At 36.0% G+C, this 24,412-nt stretch overlaps 1 protein-coding gene across 1 annotated transcript; it reads left to right on the top strand.

Annotated features, from left to right (window-relative positions):
- Positions 1–1,546: 1,546 nt before the first annotated feature.
- LOC127456161 (CD151 antigen-like) lies at positions 1,547–24,347 on the top strand. Its single transcript, XM_051724507.1, has 8 exons — positions 1,547–1,782; positions 3,844–3,927; positions 6,586–6,777; positions 11,681–11,755; positions 11,867–11,971; positions 12,048–12,206; positions 21,747–21,833; positions 21,941–24,347. Exons 2-8 carry the CDS (start codon positions 3,844–3,846, stop codon positions 21,998–22,000), a joined length of 762 nt encoding a protein of 253 aa, XP_051580467.1. The 5' UTR covers positions 1,547–1,782; the 3' UTR covers positions 22,001–24,347.
- The last annotated feature ends 65 nt before the right edge of the window (positions 24,348–24,412 follow it).

The following is a 24,412-nucleotide window of genomic DNA, read 5'->3' as shown; positions in this document are numbered from 1 at the left end:
CACAACTACAGTCTCATCTCTGCCCTCTTAACGTCTTTGCTCAAAGGAAAACTATCCAAGCTATCATGGAGTGACTCTGCTCAAAAAGCCTTCGACACCCTCAAGACAAGTTTCACAACCACCCCCATTCTCAAGCACCCATATCCTAACCAACCGTTCATTGTGGAAGTGGATGCCTCAGACTGCGGCATGGGGCGGTTCCCTCTCAACGCCACAGTAACCCTGGAAAACTTTATCCTTGTGACTTATTTTCCCGTAATTTTAACTCAGCTGGAAGGAACTATGATGTTGGAAACAAAGAACTACTCTCCATGAAGGCTGCACTAGAAGAGTAGCACCACTGGCTTGAAGGTTCTGTCCATCCATTCCAAGTAATCACCGACCATAAGAACCTCGAATACATCAAGCGTGAGAAGTGCCCGACAAGACAGCCACATCTATGGCAAGTGCTACAGGAAGTGTGGGGTGAAATGTCACCTGAGTATCTGGACAAACTGACAGCTAGAATGCCAAGGATCTGCAAAGCTGTCATTGCTGCATGTGGAGGATTTTTTGATGAGAACTCTTTGAAGTAGTTTCACATTTGTTTCAAATTGTAATAGTAATTTTTCATGTTATTAATGTCCTGACTATACATTATGATCAGTTGAATGCCACTTTGGTGAATAAAATTACCTAATTTCTTTCCATAAGAGCAAAATTTGTACATTATTCCAAACTTTTGGCCGCCAGCATATTTTCAAATTAACTGAATATTTTGGAAACAAATTTTGTAAGGTGAATATTTTTTGTTTAATTTTTAATAATGAAATTAGTTGTGAAATGTTTCCAAATGAAGTATTCAATGCTTAAAAATACAACCATGTTAAATTTCAGCCTCCTAAAATGCAAGCACTGTAAATGCAACGCATTTAAATGCAAGCTCTGATAAATACAATGCATTACTTTTTTTTTTTTTTTTCTCGATTAGAGCAATTCAACATGCTTTTACGCTTCAAAGACTTTAGTCATGAATTTAGCTCCATAGAACTCAAAATAATCCTTTAGAAGTGAGGAAAATGTGAACCGCAAGAGGGCTGTACTGGGTTTAGTTATTAAGGTATTGCCATAGAAATAAAGTCATAGAACAAAATAGGTGGAGTTAGTGGCCCGGAAGTTGCCTTATAGGTCAGCTAAATAGCATTTATCTTATTGTAATTCTTCATTGTGTGTTTTCAATTAAATGTCTTTTAAAGTTTGACAGTATCATTATTCAGGTGACGGTGCTGTCACGTGATACGAGCAGTTTTTCTCAGCGCTGGTCAAGGATAGACCAAATCACAATCGTGTGTGATTACCGACGATGAGGATTGTTTTAGCAATCGTTTTTAGAGGCTGCAAAGGCGGGTTTTTATTAGTATATCAGAGAACAATCCTTGCAATTACTAGACAGAAACGTTAACACCACTAGTGTACTGACTAGTGTAGAAATGTCTGTCATGAGCGCCCTGACTCTTGCGTTTAATGATCTGTCAAGCGCCCCCTGCTGTAAAACAGAGTAAACGACAGCATTCGTCATTCTACACGCGATCACTTTCACTCGGGTGGAGCTCATTTTAACTTTTCTTCAGTTCTTTTGGGCCCAGTATGCTTCTGTTGTCATGTCTACAGACAGAATCCAGCCGATGAATTAAGCGTAAGAAGTTTTCCCTTCAATTAGGACAGGTCGTGATAGCTTTGAACAGTTTTCTTCTGTTGGACAATAAGAAGATTTTAGTCTTTGTCTTACAACCGGCCATTCAGGTAAGAAGTGAGCAGAATTTAGGGTTTCATTGACGTGTTTGGTGGTGTTTGGGTCAGTCGCAGTTATTACCGTTTAGTTCGCCGCTGTAAGTGTGTTTGTTTCCTTCTCGTGTGAATGTAACACAGTTTACTTACAGTTGTGATTGATTCTCTGTTTAATCATCAGGCCGAACAAACGGATCATTCATAAAGAGAAGTAGTTAAGAGAGTGCGAATTACTCTGAGCAGAGTACAGTAGAGTAACACAGTCGAGTATACTTCACTTACAGCCGGAGGGAATGAGATTTGTGCCTCAGATCTCAAGTAGTTCACTAGTCGAACAGCGGAAATACAACAGAACAAATCGAAAATGACAACAAAATAATGAACATAGACATGCAATGACAAAAGTCTGTAAATACATTTCAGAAAATAAAGCAATCTGATCTGTAAAAAGGTCAAGAAATGAACCACGGAAATAAACGTGTTCTGCTACAGTCACGTCGTTTGATTTCAAAGTGAATAATGATATATTTAGCTCTTCACATGAAATCATAAGCGTGTAATTTAAGTGTGCTTTTGGAGCTGTGCGAGTTACTTATGTTTTGTATATAAAGTAAAGTTAGAGTTGAGAGCCATTGTGGGCATGTTCAGACAGGCGGTGATTAGTCTGTGTGGGTATCATCACACACACACACACACACACACACACAGAGAAAGAGAGAGACATTACTACATTCATTTCACATATGGATGAGTTAGAGCTGTGCACTGCATCTGCAGTCAATTCAATATACTTTCACATGAAATGGAGTGAATGTGCTGACAAAATATTCATTTTCATTTCAAATTAATCCCTACAAAAACAGTCCCAGCTGTTTTTTTTTTTTTTTTTAATTTTTATTATCAATACCATAAAAATATTTAAGTGATGTCTTTAAAGCTGTTCACTGATGGTTTTGCAAGACATTACAGTATGCATTTCTGTAATGTTGCTTTGAAACAGTGTTTGTGAAAATAACAAATAATTTAATAAAAAATAAGTTTAACATAAACATGTTTTATTATCAGAGTTCAATCATGAAAAATAATGTCCATCATAGACTAAATATTTTTGTTGTGCTGCACAATTTAAACCCAACAGTAACTTAACACCTTTTCAAAATGTACAAAAAGAAAAGAAGTCTGAAATGTACGGATTCCCTTAGAAGACAGGTTGGGAATTGTTTTCTGAAATAGTTCAGTGTTCCCTCTCGTATCCATCCCTTAATAAATGTAACCAAGTTTTTTACTACAGTATCTTTAGTTCAGCTACGACATTTGTAGTAAAACCATTGTATCCACAAAATTTACTATGGTTTTACTACAGTAATCATATTTTAACCATGATATTGGTTTTAAACCCGTTGTGATTAATACAGGAAAAATAAAACTATGGTAATCAGTATCATAATCATACTGCCAAAAAAAAAACCCCACATGGTTCATTTTACTATAGGAACACCATTTGTGTTTTTAAAACCATGGTTCTCAGCACAAAATATGATTACATGGTTACTGCAGTTTTATAATAGTGAAAAATGGCTATTTTTCATAGGGGCATTTTTTTTATTTTTTTTATTTTGGTGGAAACCATTGTTTTAAAAACCATAAATTAACCAGTTTCACTATCATAAAACTATATATAATCATTTTTTTTTTTTTTTTTATAATTTTTATTACTATAATTTTGGTTTTCCTGTTTTATTACTATGGTTTTACTATAAATATATAATGGTCAAAATTGTATTACTTTAGTAAAACCATGAAAAAATTTTGTTGTTATGGTTTTACTACAAATACCATAATTCAGCCGTGGTTACTGTAGTTGGATAATTTTTGTAACTGATGGATAATGTGAGGGAACACAACTTTTTCAGAAAATAAATTTGCTACTTGTGCTCTAATAGGCTTCGTACAAATCAACTTAAAGACATTAAAGAATTGAAAAGAAAGAAAAATATATTGTGCACACGGGCTTGACAGCAACATTTAACCCAACGATATTCATTTAGCCAAAAGTTCATGTGTGTGTTTGTGCAGATGGGGGCAAATGAAGAAAAGCAGGAAAAATGTGGAACCATCTGCCTGAAGTACCTGCTCTTCACATTCAACTTCCTGTTTTGGGTGAGTATCTGATAGAACACACTCTTCATCTTTTACAGCACATGTGAAAAGACATCATGCTGTCAAATACCTAAAAAAAAAAATTTCACATTTGTTGTAAAAACAAAATGTTGGCGTTAAGGCTGAACGGTTAATTGAAATAAAATCGAAATTGCAATATGACCTAGTACTATAATCAAACTGCAAAGGTTGTGATTTAATTAAATAGTCTACACTCGCTGCTGTTCTCTAGTGTATTTTATACATATTCAAAGCGCTAATGAGGTAAGCGCGTTATATTTACAGGGCTCTAGATTCACTGACTGAACATTTGTGTATTTCCAAATATGCTTGGCCGCTAAAAGTTACTATCCAAATCTAAAGTAACCTCATAACACAGGGGTTTTTTGGACAGAAGAGTGAATGAGAATATTTATCTGCATTAAATGGCCATTGTGAGCTCTACTACTTCCTTCAGTGTACCACCAAGATAAAGGCCAGCATAACTATGTACATGTAATTTTCTAAATGTTACCATTCATTTGCATATACAAATAAGCATATTTTGGAAAAACATGAAATAACAAATTCAGAACCTACACTTCTATTAGTTTAAACATGAAGAAAATATGAGAATGTGACATAAATTGGAGGCAGATTTCTGCCATCTGGTGAACAAAATATAAATAACATGATTTGAAAAGCATGTCGTGCCAGTAACAGCCAGTAGATGGCTGTAGCCACCTACTGTGTAGTCTGATGGCTTGTTGTAACCTAATTTTATATTTTATCACAAGATATGCATCTGAATATATATTTAGACATTATCAAACTATTATTTATCAAAGTTTAGCATTTTAAAATGGATTTTAAGTGTCAGTTTTTGCAGTTAATGTCATTATGCTTGTCATCAAACCTGACCATGGTGTTACAAAGAGAAGACACAGAATAAGCATTTTTAACGCATAATAATATCAAGAAACAGAAATAAACTGCAAAATTCAGAAGAATCAGAGTAAACATTTAGCAATTTCAAACTTTCAATAGTAAAAAAAAAATTATTTAACAAACGTGATTTTGTCAGATTGCTGTCATCAGTTGGAAAACAACAGATGACTTGTAATGCCAACAGTGACCAAAATATGGCTGTAGAGTTCCACTTATTGATGCTCTGGTTCTGTGTGTGTGTTCCGCATTGTGAGTGTTACCATCTCACCCCTTAATTTCTGAGTGTGTGTTTAGCAATGTGACTGAATGATTTTATGTCAGAGGAAAAAAAAAAAAAGCTTTTTTTTTACGACCTCTTGGACTTATCTTATAAGCCCAGTTTTTTTTTTTGTATGTTCAGATGGCAAATGGAGGAAAAGTCACCGAGTCGTGTACTGTTCAGATAAAGGAAAACATTTGTATTAAATTTGGAAAATGTATTTTTTTTAAAAATGACGGAATACCAAAGGAGGGTTAAAAGAAATATTACATAAATATGGGACTGTTTTATAATAATAATAATTGTTGTTGTTAAAAGTATAAAAAATATATATTTCCTTTCCAATATAATGTCTTTAATAATAACTTATTATTGGGTTCCAAAATAACAATGAAAAGTCGGCTGAGACACTATCACAAAGAAAAACAGGTACATAGTGAACCAATTCAATGTGTAGGTGTTGTGAATCTGTTTGTTTTTTCCTCTATATTTAACTGTATTTCTAGTTGTTTAGTCTGGTTCTTTTTAAGAGGATTCAAGTGCAAACACCCTTTCTTGAACAGTATTTGCATTGGCAGCAGAGCGTATTTGCCTATGAATATCAAAAGGAAAATAGTTTTTTTAAATGTTAATAATTATATCGTAGTTCAAATCGCATTTGCAATATTTTTCAAAATAATCACAATTAGATATTTTTGTCCAAATCGTTGAGGCCTACTTTGTGGTTCTGATCAGTTTACGCTGCTACAGCCATACAATTTCATTGCACATTGTAATACATACAATCCTCTTGAAGCAGATCTAGACCGATGGTGCTGGAGCGGAGGAGGGTTCAGAGAAAAACCCTCGTAGCGCGCTGCAATGAAACCAAATTATGTGCAAACAAATATATGGCATAATGTTGATTACCACAGAAAATGTATCCTTTAGAAAAAGCAGATTTTTAGAAAAATCTGGGTTACAGTGAGGCACTTACAGTGGAAGTCAATGGGGATATGCGTGTTAAGATGATTTTAGTGTGATAAAATCACTTACTAACCTTTTCTGTTTAAAATGTATACAATTTTACAACGTTATTGCCATGACGACATAACGATGTAAACCCTAATATGACCATAAAAGCGATTATTTAACATTTTTAACTTCACAGCTTAAATAATACACAAGTTTTAACAAGAAGAATTAATGTAAGTTCTTTTATAAAATTATAAGCTTGACAATTCTGCCTTTAAACCCTCCAAAAAAGTGTCTCACTGTAATCTTGATCTTTGCTTTTTTTTTTTTAAAGAAAAGGAGGGACGAGTAAAAATAAATGTTTGTGGTAATCAACATTATGCCACAAGTGCTGTCGGTTGAGCTTAACTTGTATTAATCCTGAAATATTCCTTTAAGTTGGGTGTGTGTGTGTGTGTGTGTGTGTGTGTGTGTGTGTGTGTGTGTGTGTGTGTGTGTGTGTGTGTGTGTGTGTGCAGTTGGCAGGGGGTGCTGTGATGGCAGTGGGCATCTGGACATTAGTGGAGAAGAGTGACTACATCAGTTTGCTCTCATCAAAGATCTACGCTGTCTCTGCCTACATACTGATCGTGGCCGGAGCGATCGTCATGGTAACGGGGGTGTTGGGCTGCTGTGCCACTTTCAAGGAGCAGAGACGTCTATTGAGAGTGGTAAGCTGTTTCTACTTCCTATACGTTCCTCAACATAAATAGAAATGCATGAGTGTACAGTGGATCAGTTTACAGAGTGAGCAATGGCCAAAATGGCTAAGCACACATAAGTGTTTTCTCCATTTTACAGCTATAGTTTGTCTGAGGAAAGGTGACAGTAAATTGAATTGTAAAATGGGTAATGAAAGGGTTAATTCACCAAAATTCAGTGTTTTGTACACTAAAAGTGAGAGGCAAATGTGCCAACATTTTAAGAGCAAATCGCACTGCATTCATTTAGCATGAATTCGCTTTTATCCAAAGCAATTAAAAATATGGAAAAACACAAGTAATTAATCATACAAGAGCAACAATATTAGCAGTAGCATAATACTGAATTTCAGTAGTAAAGCAGAATAGTACACATCTAGAGACTCGTTTGTATAATTAGTCTGGTTTCAGGCTCACCTGACCTCAGTCAGACATGTTTTATCAGGGAGTGTTTACATAAAATGCGTTCTTGCGTTCAGAAAGAGCTGAATGGAGCGCAGTGGAATGGAATAGAGTGCAGATGTCTCCAGACACATTTATTTTTAATTTGACACACCATCTTAAAGGGTTAGTACATACAAAAATGAAAAATCTCTCATTTACTCATGCTCGTGTCATACCAGATATGTATGACTTTCTTCAGCAGAACACAAATGAAGATTTTTAGAAGAATATCTCAGATTTGTGGGTCCATAAAATGCAAGTAGATGGTGTTCAACACTTTAAAACTCCAAAAAGCACAGACAATCATTGTAAAAGTAATCTGTTTGACTCCAGTGGTTAAATTAATATCTTCTAAAGCAAAACAATCGCTTTGTATGGAAAAACATATCAATATTTAAGTCCTTTTCACTATAATTGTTAACTTCCGGCAGCTCTGCAATGCTCCTTCATGAGGGGACTCTCGCATGACATAAGCGTGTTGGCATGTTCACGCGAGAACTAACATGATACAACCATAAGTGCAGCTTGATTTGTTTACAGGAGAACGCTGTTCAAAAGCTTCATTGCCTTTACTTTCATTAGAACATGCCAGCACGCTTATGTCACACGAAAGGCAGCATGAACCGAGGCCCTTGTGGACACGCTTTGGAGAGTGATCAGAAGTAAACAGTTATAGTGAAATAACTCCAATGCGATCGTATCGCTTAAGACACCATTGAAGTTGTATGGATTATTTTTACGATTGTCTGTGCTTTTTGGAGCTTTAAAGTGCTGATCACCATTCATTTGCATTGCATGGACCTACAGAGCTGAAATATTCTTCTAAAAATTTTTGTTTGTGATCTGCAGAAGAAAGAAAGTCATACACATCTGGGATGGCATGAGGGTGAGTAAATGATGAGAACATTTTTTATTTTTGAGTGAACTATCCCTTTAAAAACACAACTCTCAGGGCAGAACAGTCAAAATATAGCGTGAGATGCGACGCAGAGCAGCCAAAGATGTGATTTCCTACATATATTGTAAAATTACAAATCATGTCTTTAGGAGTTAAACTTTTTTAATGAGGAAAAAAATGACTGAGTGCGCCTTTAAAAATAGCTGTATGAGAGAGGATACAAATCTCGGAAAACTTCAAGGCTATTCAGACTTGACTATGTCAAGGCAACATTAAAATGGCCTATCGTTCATATATATTATTCATATGACCAAAAGGATGTGGACACCTCTTCTAATTCACAGGTTTTGCTATTCCAGTCAGTTCTGTAAAGACTAATCTTAATTCAACACCATACAGTGACATTCTAGGGAAGTGTGCACTTTCAATTTAGGGACCATTAACCAGTGATAATCTCATCAACGAAATTACTGACGAAAATGTCAAGGCTGTCTTTAATCAACTGTGAAGCGCTAGAGGAAAAACAGAAAAGACACCAGTGTTAATCTGCCCCGTATTACTGAGTCCGACCTGGAGAAAATAAGGAATGCACCTGCACTTTCCTCTTACACACCCATAAGGCTTGTAAGGAAAGTATGGTTTGACATTCAGCTATGTTTTACACAGAAGGGGAGAGAAGGAAACTAGGATCTATCAGCGACGTATTTTGCTGTCCGGCAACACGATTTGAATTGTAATTTGATAAACATTATCTAATGTTGCTGCGCTGCTCAGCAGGTGCTGTACACACCTGCTAGAGGGTGCCACTCGCTCACTCATCTCACTCATTGAAACGATCAATGCAGACAATTTAAAATGAAGCCTTTTGTGGTTTAGTAATCACGCAAGGACATATGGTAATTTCAGTTTTATATCGCAGCATTTATGGATACCATACTGATGTCTCAGAGGTCAGTCTGCAGGTTTAAAAAGCATTTGGATGGTTTTCCCCAAAAAGTGCCACTTTTACAACTGTCATGTCCATAACAGAGAGATGTCACGGCTGTAACTGCGTATTTTTCCGTATTAATGTGAAAATGACAAAGAATAGAAAGTAAATATTACATTTTCTGAGGAGTGCTGACCCTTCTACATTCTGCTGCTATTATTATTTCTGGATTGTGCATTCATGTTTTAACAGAGTGCGTGGTCTCATGTCCATTTTTCCAGTTATTCATACAGCTTTTTATTTAGTTCAAATTAGTGCCCGACCGATTTATCGATATTAGCCTTTCACAGATATATAGGTATCAGTGTATATGTTTACCGATATGCGCAGATATGAAGACTTTTTTTTCAGAACATATAATGCAGAAAACAAAGTTTGAGGTGATTTAGGATCATGTCATAAGGTAGTTTGTCCAGCAGAGCGCACTCTGACTCCATTGTTTACAGAGCCAAGCTGACGGTGGTTCTGCAGACAGTGCGGAGTTAAGCGGTGTCTTCACTGTAAGTTGCTAACTAGTTTGTGAAATACATACTGGAAAGTTAAACAATGACCCCATCATTTTCCCTTTTCAATATAACTAATATAACGTTAACCCTGTCCTTGACAACCATGTCACTCATGTTTATCACATCTGTTTGCTATGTTAGCCAGCTATAGTTTGTCAGTACATTCAGTAACGTAGCAGATTGAAAGGTAAGCATCAGAGCATCTTTTTGCAGCTCAGCAGACAACGGTGCGGTGGTGGATCGTGTCTGTTGAGTGTTAATTTCACGCTACGTTGTTACCTAGTTGGTGAGACGCACTGCTGGAAAGTAAATAAACAATGTCCATCTTTTACTCTCCATGACAACGAGCTTATAGCTAACTAGCTAACCACGTAGCTACTTTCATACCTTGTCAGCTGAGTGGAAGCTAATGTGTAAACATGTATTCACCAAACTGTTTTGTTCAGGATTCGCAGTTTGGTGCCCCCTTCAGCTGAACATTTCCAGTCTTTGCATTTACAAAATGTAATATTTAAAGGTCTGGTTTTCCACCGTTGAAAGTTTCCGCTGAACTTGTATTGCAGAATACGGTGTAACACCGCTGCCGCTGTTTATCTCTTGATTTGACTGATACTAAACAGTACTACTGATGTTTATTTGGTTATTTATTTGATTTATTATTTATTTAAATGGTCAGCAATTGACTGATACTAAACACAGTACTGATGCTTATTTAGCTATTTATTGTATTTTTAATTTATTATTTATTTAAATGGTCAGCAACTGACTGATACTAAACATACAGTACTGATGTTTATTTAGCTATTTATTGTATTTTTAATTTATTATTTATTTAAATGGTCAGCAACTGACTGATACTAAACATACAGTACTGATTTAATTTAGTTATAATTTTTATTTATTCTTTATTTAAATGGTCAGCCATTGACTGATACTAAACATACAGTACTGATTTAATTTAGTTATAATTTTTATTTATTCTTTATTTAAATGGTCAGCAACTGACTAATACTGAACATACAGTACTGATGTTTATTTAACTATTTATTGTATTTTTATTTATTCTTTATTTTCTCAGTGTTCATTTCTAGAATTTATTGACAAAGTATAATAATAATGTCAAATATTCTTTGATAAAAATATTTAAGCAGCCTTCTGAGTACCTTTGCAGTCATATCGGTGCAAAATCGGTGCACAATCCACATAGAAAAGGGTCTGTTTTCATTCCAGCTCAAAAATGAACTATATTGGCCACCATATCGGTAATCAGTGAATTTCCCCCCTCTAAAATCGGTATCAGTCTCAAAAATCCCATAACAGTCTGGCTCTAATTCAAATAAATGAAATCTAATTGCACCTCTTAATCTCTGTGTCTTATTTAGAACAGGCAGAACTCTAGATCTAAGGACTGCAGATAAAGTTAACCATTATTTTTATGCTTCCAGTCGAAATTTGTGCTGCAAAAAGAAATGACAACTTTTACTTTTCAATGCTGGCAAGTGACATGGTATAAGCGGGATAATCCACGGCTAGGTGTGCGTTAAATTAATTCTGCTTCACATTGGGTGGTTTTATGACAAATAATTTTTATTTTTATTTTTTTAAATAAATACTGCACCCAATATCACTGTCTGACCTCACTGATGCTCTTGTGTCTGAAAGAGAGAAAATCACCAGAGACATAATCAACATCTAGTGGAGAGATCAACCACAAGAGTGGAAGCTGTTACAGCAGCTTAATGCTTTAATTTTGAAATTACATTTTTTAAAAAGGCACGAGTGTCAGTAAGTTTAGACAATGATTCATCTCAAAGGGGTTCAGTGGGGTTCAGGTCTGGACTTTGTGCAGGGAAGTCAAGTTCTTCCACAAAAAATACTCAATAAAACGTTTCATCAATTACTGGAATAGTTCATTAAGACCAGTTAATTAATCTGAGATGTCCACATACCTCTGGCCAAATAGTGTATTTCTTGACAGACTTTGCTAGTGAGTATTAATGATGTAATGTCTCTTATCTTTCTCTGTCATGTTTTCAGTATTTTGTGTTGCTGCTCTGTATTTTTATGCTGGAGATTCTGGCTGGAGTTTTGGCCTACATTTATTACCAGCAGGTGAGTTACTGGATGTTTTATAGAAATCTGCTTCGAAGAGAATGGGAATGCTTCCTTTAACGTTCATCTGTGTGCATAGTGTCATGTTTCTGTCAATTGTATCTGTTGTAGCTGAATGAGGAGCTGAGGGAGAACCTGAGGGAGACCATGGTTCAGCAGTACCATCAGCCCGAGCAGGATCATGTGACAAAGGCTGTAGACAAACTGCAGCAGGAGGTCAGACAGCGGTGTGTTTATATGTGTTATATACTGCAGCAGTATCACACTTTACATGCGTGTCTCTCCCCATCAGTTCAAGTGTTGTGGCAGTAATAGCTCGTCTGATTGGACAGAGAGTGTGTGGATTCGCTCCACTGCGTCTGACGGTCGGGCCGTCCCAGACAGCTGCTGTAAGAGCCCGTCTGATCGTTGCGGTCATAGAGATCACCCCTCAAACATCTATAAAGTAGAGGTGCGTTCAACACAAGTAATTCTTTACACATTTTACATGCAAGTTTCACAGTGAAACTAAACAAACAAAACAATTCTCCTTGCATTAAAATTCAATACAAATTAAATAGTTCTAAATTGTGTGTGTGTGTGTGTATGTTGTCTTTTAAATCGTAAGTTTTCTTCCAATATTAACCCTTAAATGCATGTGAATTTCACCAAAAACTCTTACATATTCTGTTCTTTAGAGACCCGACATGTATATCTATCTAAATGTATCTACAAAATGCCCAGATAGTGTCAAATTTTCTAAATATTTAGAATATTTGATATACTATATAATATAAAGACAATTAGAGAATAATAAAATACATTTTGATGTTTTATTTTTCATATATCAAAAAGATAATGCATCACATCAGGACAAATCTAGAACAGGATTCATTACTTTATCACTGAAATTGAATGAGATGCAACTGGCTGTCAAACACATTTTTAGCTACACAGAACACATAAGCTACACATGAGATCATCATACTGTTCATGTGTTGTACTTGCTATAGTTTACTTCCATGTTGTTTCTTCATCAGATAGCAATGTCAAATGTAAATCAAGTCAGTCACTGAAACCTTGTGTAAGAAATAACATGTTTATCATGTATGTGTACACGCATATGGAATACTGATAAATCACCATTGTAGCACAGAAAATAAATGTGATTAAGTATTTATTTGTATGAATATAGTACTAATTTATCTTGTAATAAACAAAGAAATACATATCCTGTGATAAACTTATATAGATATGAAATGATCATAAAAAATATAATTTATGGAAGTGCAAGAGTATTACATACCTAGGGTATCTAATGACCCTATACACTTTTGGTACAGGAGGATTTTATGAGGTCCTGGGTCTCTAAAGACCCGATGTATGCTTTAAGTGTTAAGTAATATACTGGATAAATAATGATATCGGTTTTTCTACAGTATCAGTAATACTAATTGCAGACTCAGTTTGGTGCCCACATGCTGTCTGGCAGCTGCTTTCTATCAAGAATGCGTTTGTGTGCACAAACATGATGAGCAATTGCAGCTGTTAGTGTGAACGGTCAAAATGCCTTGCTTGATGAGATATTGAAAATGAAGATGAGATATTGTTGACTTGGTCATCTAGATTTAATAAGTACCAAATATTTAGATTTGTAAACCTGAAAACAAAGAGTAATATACAGATGTGCTTGAGGAATTTGCAAACTTTAAGACACAAGACAGGACATTTGGACATTACACCAAAAAAGTGTACAAAAAAAGGGAAAAAGAAATAATCAAACATTTTTTGCTTGTGCACTTTTGTACAATTTATTTTGTTTTACCACGATGCATCTTGGATTTTTTCAGTGAACTTTTCATCTCATTGGACTTCAAGCCTCATTCTTTTTTAACCTGAACTGGTCTGGTGTGCGGATTCCTCTTCAGTCTTTTGATTATAATATTCAAAGACATTAACTCGATTGCAACATTGATTGACGACAGCAGCCATGCTTCGGATTGTTTGTGATTCAATCGTAAGGATTTAGGAGTCCTTGGGACACTTATAAATTGTTCCAGGTTTGGGAGCTACTTTTAGCATTAAAATGCTCCATGAAGTGCTCTAAAATTCTAAATTTACAAGTCCTAATATTAGGAGTGACGTGCCCGTAACTGGGCGTGGAGTTGCTCCTTTGTGAACATGGGCCCTGATCTGTTGTGTGTTTCTGAGGCTGAGACAAAAGTAAGTGAGGCCTTTTTTATTTAAGATTTACTCTATACAAATGACACCTCACAGATGTAAAATGTAAACTTTCTGATAAAGTTTATTATAGTCCAATATTTCCCCAAAAATCCACTGACCCTAGAATCGCCCCTGATCAATAATAGACACTTTAAACATTATGGCCCTGATTTCCTAAAGGTTTGAGTGTATAAAAACACATGCAAGCTTGATAGCATGTGCAAAAAAGGTCTGTGCTGATCTATTAACGTAGTCTTCTGAAATCCTCAGATGGCAAATTGGTCCGTAATCTGTGTATTTTTCATTGCACTCTTTATTTTATGATGCGTGTAGTTCCAATAGTTGAATGCCTAGAAGAATGAAACAACTCTCATCTTCACCAGTCTGATTTGTGACATTTTTGACAAGTTTTTGTCCTTCAACCCTTAAGTCTGCGGGAAGGTGAAAAATAAGTGCTCTTCACTTTTAACGGCTATTTCCAATAATCACACAGTCTGGTTTCATGTAGATTCACTTGTTTAAAACTTTCACAATCACTTTCCACATTATTTGCAGTTGCCACAATTTCCACAATTTTTTTTGCATAGATCGTGAATCTGAGATAAGGATTGAGAGACAAAAGTTAGAATTATCATATCATGATGGTCTGTTTAAGCCTATATAACTCATCTGGGTCCTTTTTTTATTTATTTATTTATTTATTTTTTAAAATTTATTTTTATTTGACTTTTTTCTTTTATGTTAGATCCTAAATCTTTCACACTATATTTATGAAGCTACCAAATATGACTTTTTTTAATTTTATTTTTATTTTTGCCAAATCCAAGTTTGTCTGAAACTAGTGGTTTTCCCTAAATATAGGCAGCATGCTTTATGAAATAACATCACAAGACCTCTAAGAAGTATTTTTCTGGCAACATTTTGACAAAGGAGGAAAACACTAAATTAACTTCAAAACAATTCACAAATCAGGATGGTCTGATTGAGCAGTGGAAAGTGAACTCTATATGTTGTTTTGTTTGGGAGTTATAAAGTTACACTGCCTATAATATGCTGTTATTTCACTAGACCAATGGTTCCCAACCCTGTTACTGGAGCCCCCCAACACTGCACATTTTGTATATCTCCCTTTTCTGACACACCCAATTCAGGTCTTGGAGTCTCCACTAACGAGCTGATGAGTTGAATCGGGTGTGTTTGATTAGGGAGATATCCAAAATGTGTAGTGTTGGGGGGGCCTCCAGGAACAGGGTTGGGAACCACTGCACTAGACAATGACAAGACTGTTTGGAGCCAAATGGCTATATAAATTTAGACAATTTGTGTAGATTTTTAGAAATCCAATATGGTCTGAAAATAATTATTTTCTATGATAATTTGTAGTGTTTCCTGTGCAGCTTCCCGTGTCTCTCTCTCGAGCACAACTTATTTTATCATGGTCAAGATATTTGCGGTTTGAAATTTAGATTTTGTTTTAGTGTACATTAGTCATTAGTGGTATTGTGCGATGGCTTTATGTGAACTAAATATTGGATTGTCTTTGTGAATTACGAGTTGAAGTGATTTCATCCTCTGCTCCGCAATCGGTGTGAAACATTTCAAGAGAAGTGTCATACACATGTATTCTTATCAACTACTCTTACACATGCTAAATTGCAGGGATTTTATGATGATATCGTACAATCATATGAATAAGTATTTTTATAATAGGGCTGGGAAATTTTGTGTGTTAATTTCTGCAATTAATAGCTGACTGTTTAACATGTAAAAAAAATAATTATGCAATTAATGCAGTATCTTTTTTTTTTGTTTGTTTGTTTTTCACTTCCTGAAACTTCACAAATGTTTTCCCCACTTCCTGTAGCTAAAATTGGCACATATACATTTCCAGGCGGTACACACCCTAGCACAGAACTGATTGTGTAGAGCAGTGCACACTTAAGTTATTACGTGCAACGCATGTCCCGATCATAAAAAAGATAGGAGCAGATTTACTGTACAGAGAATGGAGACTTCACCCCCAAGTGGTGAATCAGCAGTGGGAAATATACGGGCAAGCTGCAATATCTCTTTGCATTGCCCGAAAATGTTCACTCACTGTTATTTGAACCAGTGTCAAAAGAGGAACTGCATGGGAGAGACCCAGTGTGTGTGCGATAGAAATTGAACAGAAGCCAGAGAAAATAATAGTTTTGAGATTTAAACTAGAGCATCCAATTTGGTTTGTATCCATATGAATAGTGTCTAATAATGCATTGGCAGTGCACACTTACAGTGCATCCGGAAAGTGTTCACAGCAATTCACTTTTTCCACATTTTGTTATGTTACAGCCTTATTCCAAAATGGATTAAATTCATTATTTTCCTCAAAATTCTACAAACAATACCCCATAATGACAATGTGAAAGAAGTTTGTTTGAAATCTTTGCAAATTTATTAAAAATAAAAAACGAAAAAAATCACGTATATAAGTATTCACAGCCTTTGCCATGACACTCAAAATTGAGCTCAGGTGCATCCTGTTTCCACTGATCATCCTTGAGATGTTTCTACAACTTGATTAGAGTCCACCTGTGGTAAATTCAGTTGATTGGACATGATTTGGAAAAGCACACACCTGTCTATATAAGGTCCCACAGTTAACAGTGCATGTCAGAGCACAAACCAAGCCATGAAGTCCAAGGAATTGTCTGTAGACCTCCGAGACAGAATTGTATCGAGGCACAGATCTGGGGAAGGGTACAGAAAAATTTCTGCAGCATTGAAGGTCCCAGTGAGCACAGTGGCCTCCATCATCCGTAAATGGAAGAAGTTTGGAACCACCAGGACTCTTCCTAGAGCTGGCCGCCCGGCCAAACTGAGCGATCAGGGGAGAAGGGCCTTAGTCAGGGAGGTGACCAAGAACCCGATGGTCACTCTGACAGAGCTCCAGCATTTCTCTGTGGAGAGAGGAGAAACTTCCAGAAGAACAACCATCTCTGCAGCACTCCACCAACCAGGCCTGTATGGTAGAGTGGCCAGGCGGAAGCCACTCCTCAGTAAAAGGCACATGACAGCCCGCCTGGAGTTTGCCAAATGGCACCTGAAGGACTCTCAGATCATGAGAAACAAAGATTGAACTCTTTGGACTGAATGGCAAGCGTCATGTCTGGAGGAAACCAGGCACCGCTCATCAGCTGGCCAATACCATCCCTACAGTGAAGCATCATGCTGTGGGGATGTTTTTCAGTGGCAGGAACTGGGAGACTAGTCAGGATTGAGGGAAAGATGAATGCAGCAATGTACAGAGACATCCTTGATGAAAACCTGCTCCAGAGCGCTCTGGACCTCAGACTGGGGTGAAGGTTTATATTCCAACAGCACAATGACCCTAAGCACACAGCCAAGATAACAAAGGAGTGGCTACGGGACAACTCTGTGAATGTCCTTGAGTGGCCCAGCCAGAGCCCAGACTTGAACCCGATTGAACATCTCTGGAGAGATCTGAAAATGGCTGTGCACTGACACTCACCTGATGGAGCTTGAGAGGTCCTGCAAAGAAGAATGGGAGAAACTGCCCAAAAATAGGTGTGCCAAGCTTGTAGCATCATACTCAAAAAGACTTGAGGCTGTAATTGGTGCCAAAGGTGCTTCAACAAAGTATTGAGCAAAGGCTGTGAATACTTATGTACATGTGATTTTTTTTTTTTTTTTATAAATTTGCAAAGATTTCAAACAAACTTCTTTCATGTTGTCATTATGGGGTATTGTTTGTAGAATTTTGAGGAAAATAATGAATTTAATCCATTTTGGAATAAGGCTGTAACATAACAAAATGTGGAAAAAAGTGAAGCGCTGTGAATACTTTCCGGATGCACTGTAGGTTTCTCTTGCCAATAAAGGCAGTAATATGAATTGAATCTGTCCAGTTGATCCTATTATTTTTTTTTTTTTTTTTTTAAAGTCCACTGGAAAAATGGCAGAAGATTTTCTCCAACTTTTAATGACTGAATGTCCACTGATTTTATGGCATGTCTACATACACTGATCAGCCACAACATTAAAACCACCTGCCTAATATTGTGTAGGTCCCACTCGTGCCACCAAAACAGCTCCAACCCGCATCTCAGAATAGCATTCTGAGAAGCTATTCTTCTCACCACAATTGTACAGAGCGGTTATCTGAGTTACCGTAGACTTTGTCAGTTCGAACCAGTCTGGCCATTCTCTGTTGACCTCTCTCATCAGTAGGGCTGCAACTAATGATTATTTTGATAATCGATTAATCTAACGATTATTAGAACGATTATTCGACTGTTCTGCTATTATTGCAACGATTAATCATAAGCTCTTAACTGATTATTCAGCTTGTGTCCCGACTTAAAAGGTTGTATTAAATGTGCTTACTAACAATAAAGAGGACAAAATCATCTTTTAAAAAATACTTCTAAATGACATTCACTGAAATAAAGGGGATTTAATTCAGTAAAGAAATTCACTGCAAAAAAAAATCCTATTATCAAGAGTTTTTTTCTTGTTTTCCATTTAAAATTGTCTAAAAATCCTTAACATGATACATTTACTTGAGAAGCAACATAAGATATTTAGACGTGCTTTAAGAGACAAATAAAAGTGTATTTTGTATGTGTATTTCTTCACTTGGTTATACTTCTGCGAGTGCAGTAAAGACAAAATATATTCAAGATCTGTTCTCTAAAAGCAAGTCTAAATCTTGTATGCTGCTTCTCACGTGAATGCATAATTTTTAAAGGATTTTTAGATATTTCAAAAATATTCGTATTTTTAATATTATATTCAACATTCTCAGATAATTTGTTTTTCTTCTGCAGTATAGCTGCTAAAGAAAATGTACATTGTTTTAAAGGAGTTTTAGATATTTATATTGGAAAACAAGCCAAAACAAATCAAAAACGTATTTTGTTGCAGTGTATAATGGGGCGAAGACTACCCTCTCTCACCTTTCCGTTCACTTCAATCCATCTTTAACTCACAAAAAAAAAAAAAAAACTCTCTCTTATTAATAAAGCAGCGTATTGCCAGTTTTCTTCACGATAAGAAATGAACAGTGACATATATTATGATTCAATAAGTCACGAGCCATCGCGTTATAATCTAGATGCATTAAGCGTGCGCGCTCGAGGGATGAGCGTCCCCGCGACAGAGTGTGCCTCAGCCGGGTGCAGTTTCAAACTCTCCCCCTTAGATCGGGACACTTTGCACAACTTTAGAAGAGGTGCTCACCACACAGAGAAATGCCAGTTTCTGAGTTTGTAGTTATTTACATGATCTGCTTCTGCATTATTTGAACTTTAATAAAGCTATAATGCATTAAATATAACTGCATTTAAGATGTAACGCCGTGGTGTTTCCTTTAAAGAGCTCCGGCTCTGCTTATTTCACAACGAGAGTGCTTCTGTATTTACTTATTTTGTATTTTTGCATTATAATTCCCTCATATTTTGCGATCTACATCACCTAAAGCTGTTTGGAAAGTTTAGAGTGCGTCTGGACTGTGATCTGTGTAATTCTTCCTCTCCTCAGTCAGACGCGAACTGCAGTGCTGCTCTCGGGCGTCATCATTAAAGTTTAATGTGATCTCATGCTACGTTAAATGAGATCAAACGACTATTGGACACGAACAGTTTTGTAGACAATTTGTTGTCGATAACGTCGACTAATCGTTTCAGCCCTACTCATCAACAAGGCGTTTCCATCCGCAAAACTGCCCCTCATTGGATGTTTTTTTGTTTTTGGCACCATTCTGAGTAAATTCTAGAGACCGTTGTGTGTAAAAAAAAAAAAAAAAAAAAAAAAAAAATTAATTAAAAAAAATCCCAGGAGATCAGCAGTTACAGAAATACTCAAACCAGCCCATCTGGCACCAACAATCATCCATGTGATTATCTAATCAGCCAATCGTGTGGCAGCAGTGCAGTGCATAAAATCATGCAGATACGGGTCAGGAGCTTCAATTAATGTTCACATCAACCATCAGTATGGAGAAAAATGTGATCTCAGTGATTTGGACCGTGGCATGATTGTTGGTGTCAGATGGGCTGGTTTGAGTATTTCTGTAACTGCTGATCTCCTGAGATTTTCACACACCACAGTCTCTAGAATTTACTCCGAATTGTGCCAAAAACAAAAAAAATCCAGTGAACAGCAGTTCTGCAAATGGAAACACCTTATTGATGAGAGAGGTCAACAGAGAATGGCCAGACTGGTTCGAACTGACAAAGTCTATGGTAACTCGGATAACAGCTCTGTACAATTGTGGTGAGAAGGATATTGTAACACAACTTCACAGCAGAAGGGAAGGAGAACACAGGGAAGCGGGTTTTCCAGGCTCAGGTAAGACTTTTAATCGGCCACTTCAATGATTTACAACTTCACAAACTCATCAGCTTCACAGGCATGTAGACTCTTAAACACATTAGCTTCACAAACACAACAGAATAAACGCAACAGCTTCAGGAGCACCGTGGCCTTCCATGTGCCAGACTCTCTCTCTCTCCTCTGCTGGTGGCGTGGCTACTTATATGCCGCTCTCCCCATGCTCACTGGAATTAGAGACAGGTGTTAAACATAATCTAGCTCAGGTGCAAGCGCCCTTACCGCTTTCTCCCTCTCCAGACGGACACTTGACCACGCCCACACTGCCACAAATATAATCTCAGAAAGCAATTCTGAGATGCGGGTTGGCGCTGTTTTGACGGCACGAGGGGGACCTACACAATATTAGGCAGGTGGTTTTAATGTTGTGGCTGATCAGTGTATACTTCTTTCAAATATTTACCCCTTCAAAAATGTGTCTCATTAACTCTATCTGCAAAAAACTGAACATTTTAAACCTGTAAATATTTAAATAAAATTAATGATGTCTATCAAATTTTTTGCAAGTTCTTTGAGACAAAGTGATTATGATTATATTTTAATGTTTGTTTTAATGTACCATGTACCAAGATTAATTGTGATTAATCACAGAAAACTGTGCGATTAATTAGTTACATTGTGAATCAGTTCATAGCCCTAATTTATATGAATAAATGCCATGTTATATAGAATAAAAATAAAATGGTATTAAGTGAGAGCTGTACTGTGAGTCTGCATTTGGTGTAATAACTAAACGCAAATTTGCATGTGTAGCTATTTGCGCAGTTCTTCTTAGTAAATCACCAGCAATGCATCCACGACATGCACACACAATTTGATGGATTGCAAAAGCAAATTAGTACATGTTATTTGGGATATTAGTAAATCGGGGTGTGTATGTACCAAATATGTTGGATGTATGTGTATTAGAACAGGTGTACCTAGCTAGCATTGACAGAGAGATCATCTTTCAGAGAGCCACAGTGAAATTAAATGGCTCTGGTCATGTGACTATTTGCACCGCCCATGTACAAATGTTCTATTGTCTGCACTTTCATTTATAGTGGACAACTCTGTGTAAATCACATATTACAATACAATACAAATGTCATTGTTTGATGAAAGGGCTTGTTTTAGTACTCCCGTATTTGCATCATGATTCATTATCCTGTGCAGAGTGTCACGTCATGAAATGGTGCATTCGGTGCCGGGCCTTTGATTCTGCATTAATGCAGTTACAAAACCTCTGCCAGTTTTATACTGTGTTGGATGAGAAAATATTGCATTTTAAATATGAAAATGTACAGAATATTGTCCGAATGTAATATTGATTATGTAGCAGTGCTTCACCAGATGTCAGTCTGTTTTTATCTAGCTGGATGCTTTTAATGTATTGATCAAATTATGTGATTTTCAGGGCGGCTGCATTACAAAACTGGAGAACTTCATTCTGAATCATCTACAGATCATTGGTGCTGTGGGAGTGGGTGTGGCCTGTGTGCAGGTCAGCCAATCACTGCAGTCTGTTACTCTTTGTTCATATGAAAATGTATATATATTGAATTGGTATCATGTCTTAATGTGTCTGCTTTACCTGTGTGTGTGTTTCAGATCGTTGGCATGGTCTTCACATGTTGCCTGTACAGGAGTCTGAAATCAGAGCCGTACTGAACATCTTCAGCATCCTCCACTTCATTATCATGTGCCACACGTGCTTTAAACAGAAGGTTAGATGGTCACTAACATTCTGCAGACAGTCTCCTTTTGATATAATAGTTGATACTTCATGATTATGTATCAAATCAATGTTCACTACAACTGACACACACATATAAAACTGTATGTTATATGCACTGTTTTTATAATTAGTGATCAGTCACACATTTCAAATACTACTGAGCTAGAAACGTCATTATTGATTGGAGGGATTTTAGGAACTTCAGCACATTTTGTTGTTTTATACATGAATACCTATATAAAAATGTGTGTTGTTTCATCTCTCTGTGTGTGCTTATTTTTTTAATGTAGATCATCACTGTTATTTGAAATATTTAATGTAGAACAACATTATCTTAATATGAATTAAACTGGACTGTCCAGTCATCCATCAGAATGTAATATATCTGCTGTCGATGTTTTTTTTATTTTTTTTTATGTCAAATTAATTATAAAAAGATGAGGAAATAAGAAAACAGACCAAATGGTCAACATTAAAACTGTTGTGTCAGTGCAGTCCTGAGTTTGTATGAGTGTACAGTATCTACTGTAACCTGCTAAACCAGTATAGCTACTGTACAAACAGTAAGGTTCATCTAATTCCATTCTCATAATGCAGTAAAACTGAAGAGACTAAAAGTAGGGACACACGCTGCCATTACAGCCAAATATTTTTCTTGGAGCAGCATTTTGATAAACGCCGACCCTGTAGTATCATGATATTCTGTGTTTCAAGAGCATACTGGGGCTGTGTCTCAACTTGCATAATATCCCTAAATATTATGCAGGATTACAATTAGTGCATCCCAAATCACAGTTTTAGAAATAGTATTCCAAATTTGACCAGATTCCAGTGGATTTTCAAGGTGTGAATGTCTGCATGTTTTTTTGCCTAAAATTACACAACCACAAGAAAAGTTTGTGATGGTTCACGTTCAACTTGAGGACAAATCCTTATGCGAGCTCAGTGATATTAAGACATTTTGATGACTTGGCAGTATTAATTAAAACTGGTGTACTAAAAGTATGCACTGTCCATCAACAGAAAACCCATAGTTCATTTGTTATTAAGTGACTAAAATGATGTTCTGAATATCTTTAAAAGATTTGATGTCACTAACCAGACAAACTTTGGCAACTCCAATGATTATTTAATTCTCAAAAGCACCGCTTATGGGGTAAAAGGCCCCTTCAGAAAAAGGTGCACCATTTCCTGAGCATTTCAATCACATTTGGCATTTCTTGACATCTCAAGTATTCTATCAACAAATTAATCTCCATTGTGATTGGATCAGTAAATGTGAGCCCACTTTGAACATCCCTTACAACTAATCTGTTCCACCCTCTTAAAGGTGCACTCAGTAACTTTTTTTTTCTTTGTGTTATCTTGGACTTAAACTGACACCTGGCAGCTTGGATGCAGCATCATTTAAAATCAATAGTTTTCAGTTTAAGATGTCATTGTAGAAATGTAGTATTCACAGTCAGACATGATTACTTTAATCAATGAGTGAAAGTGTCAAATAACAGGACGGTTACTGAGATTAAGCGAGTAGTATTCGGCTGGTCATGTGATTCTAACATGTAGAATAAAACAGCTTTTATAAGGTTACTGATATGACTGGAGTCTTCATATTAATGTGAGTGCTCATGATTTCCTACACATATTGTAAAATTATAAATCATGTCTTTAGGAGTTAAACTTTTTGTTTGTAACATTTATATATTTATGCAACATTTATTGGTAACACTTTACAATAAGGTTCTATTTTAAAACATTAGTTAACAACAATATTTGTTAACATGAACTATCAATGAACAAAATGTAAGCATTTATTAATCTTAAATGTTAATTTCAACATTTAGCGATACATTTTTATAATCTAAAATTGCATTTGTAAACAATGCACTATGAACTAACAATGAACAGTAGTGTTTTTATTAACTACCACTAGATTAATAAATGTAAAACAAAAATACCATTCATTATTAGTTCATAATACCTAATGCATTCATTTTAACGAATGGAACCTTATTGTAAAGTGTTATTAAAATAAAATTAATTTGGAGGGGGGCATTCTGCTTAACATCTCTTTCATGTTCAGTGTTGGGTGTAATCTGATTATAATAAGGAAATGGTTACTGTAATCTACTGTAATTACTCCAACAATGTGTGTGACAATAAACAAAGGAGGAAATATAGACATTTGAATTTGAGCAAAAAAAACTTTGAAGTTTTTTAGGAAGTAACTTAAAAATAAAGTAATATGATTTCTTTTCTAATAAAGTAATACTAAACTAATCTGACTTCAATATTAGTCATTTGTAGTGAATTACTTTTTATATAACTAACACAACAATGTTTAT

Source organism: Myxocyprinus asiaticus, chromosome 18, assembly GCF_019703515.2.
Source record: "Myxocyprinus asiaticus isolate MX2 ecotype Aquarium Trade chromosome 18, UBuf_Myxa_2, whole genome shotgun sequence".
In the NCBI taxonomy this organism is placed as follows: Eukaryota; Metazoa; Chordata; class Actinopteri; order Cypriniformes; family Catostomidae; genus Myxocyprinus; species Myxocyprinus asiaticus.
The sequence above is the reverse complement of the archived record's forward strand: the minus strand, read 5'-3'. Positions and strand labels throughout refer to the sequence as shown.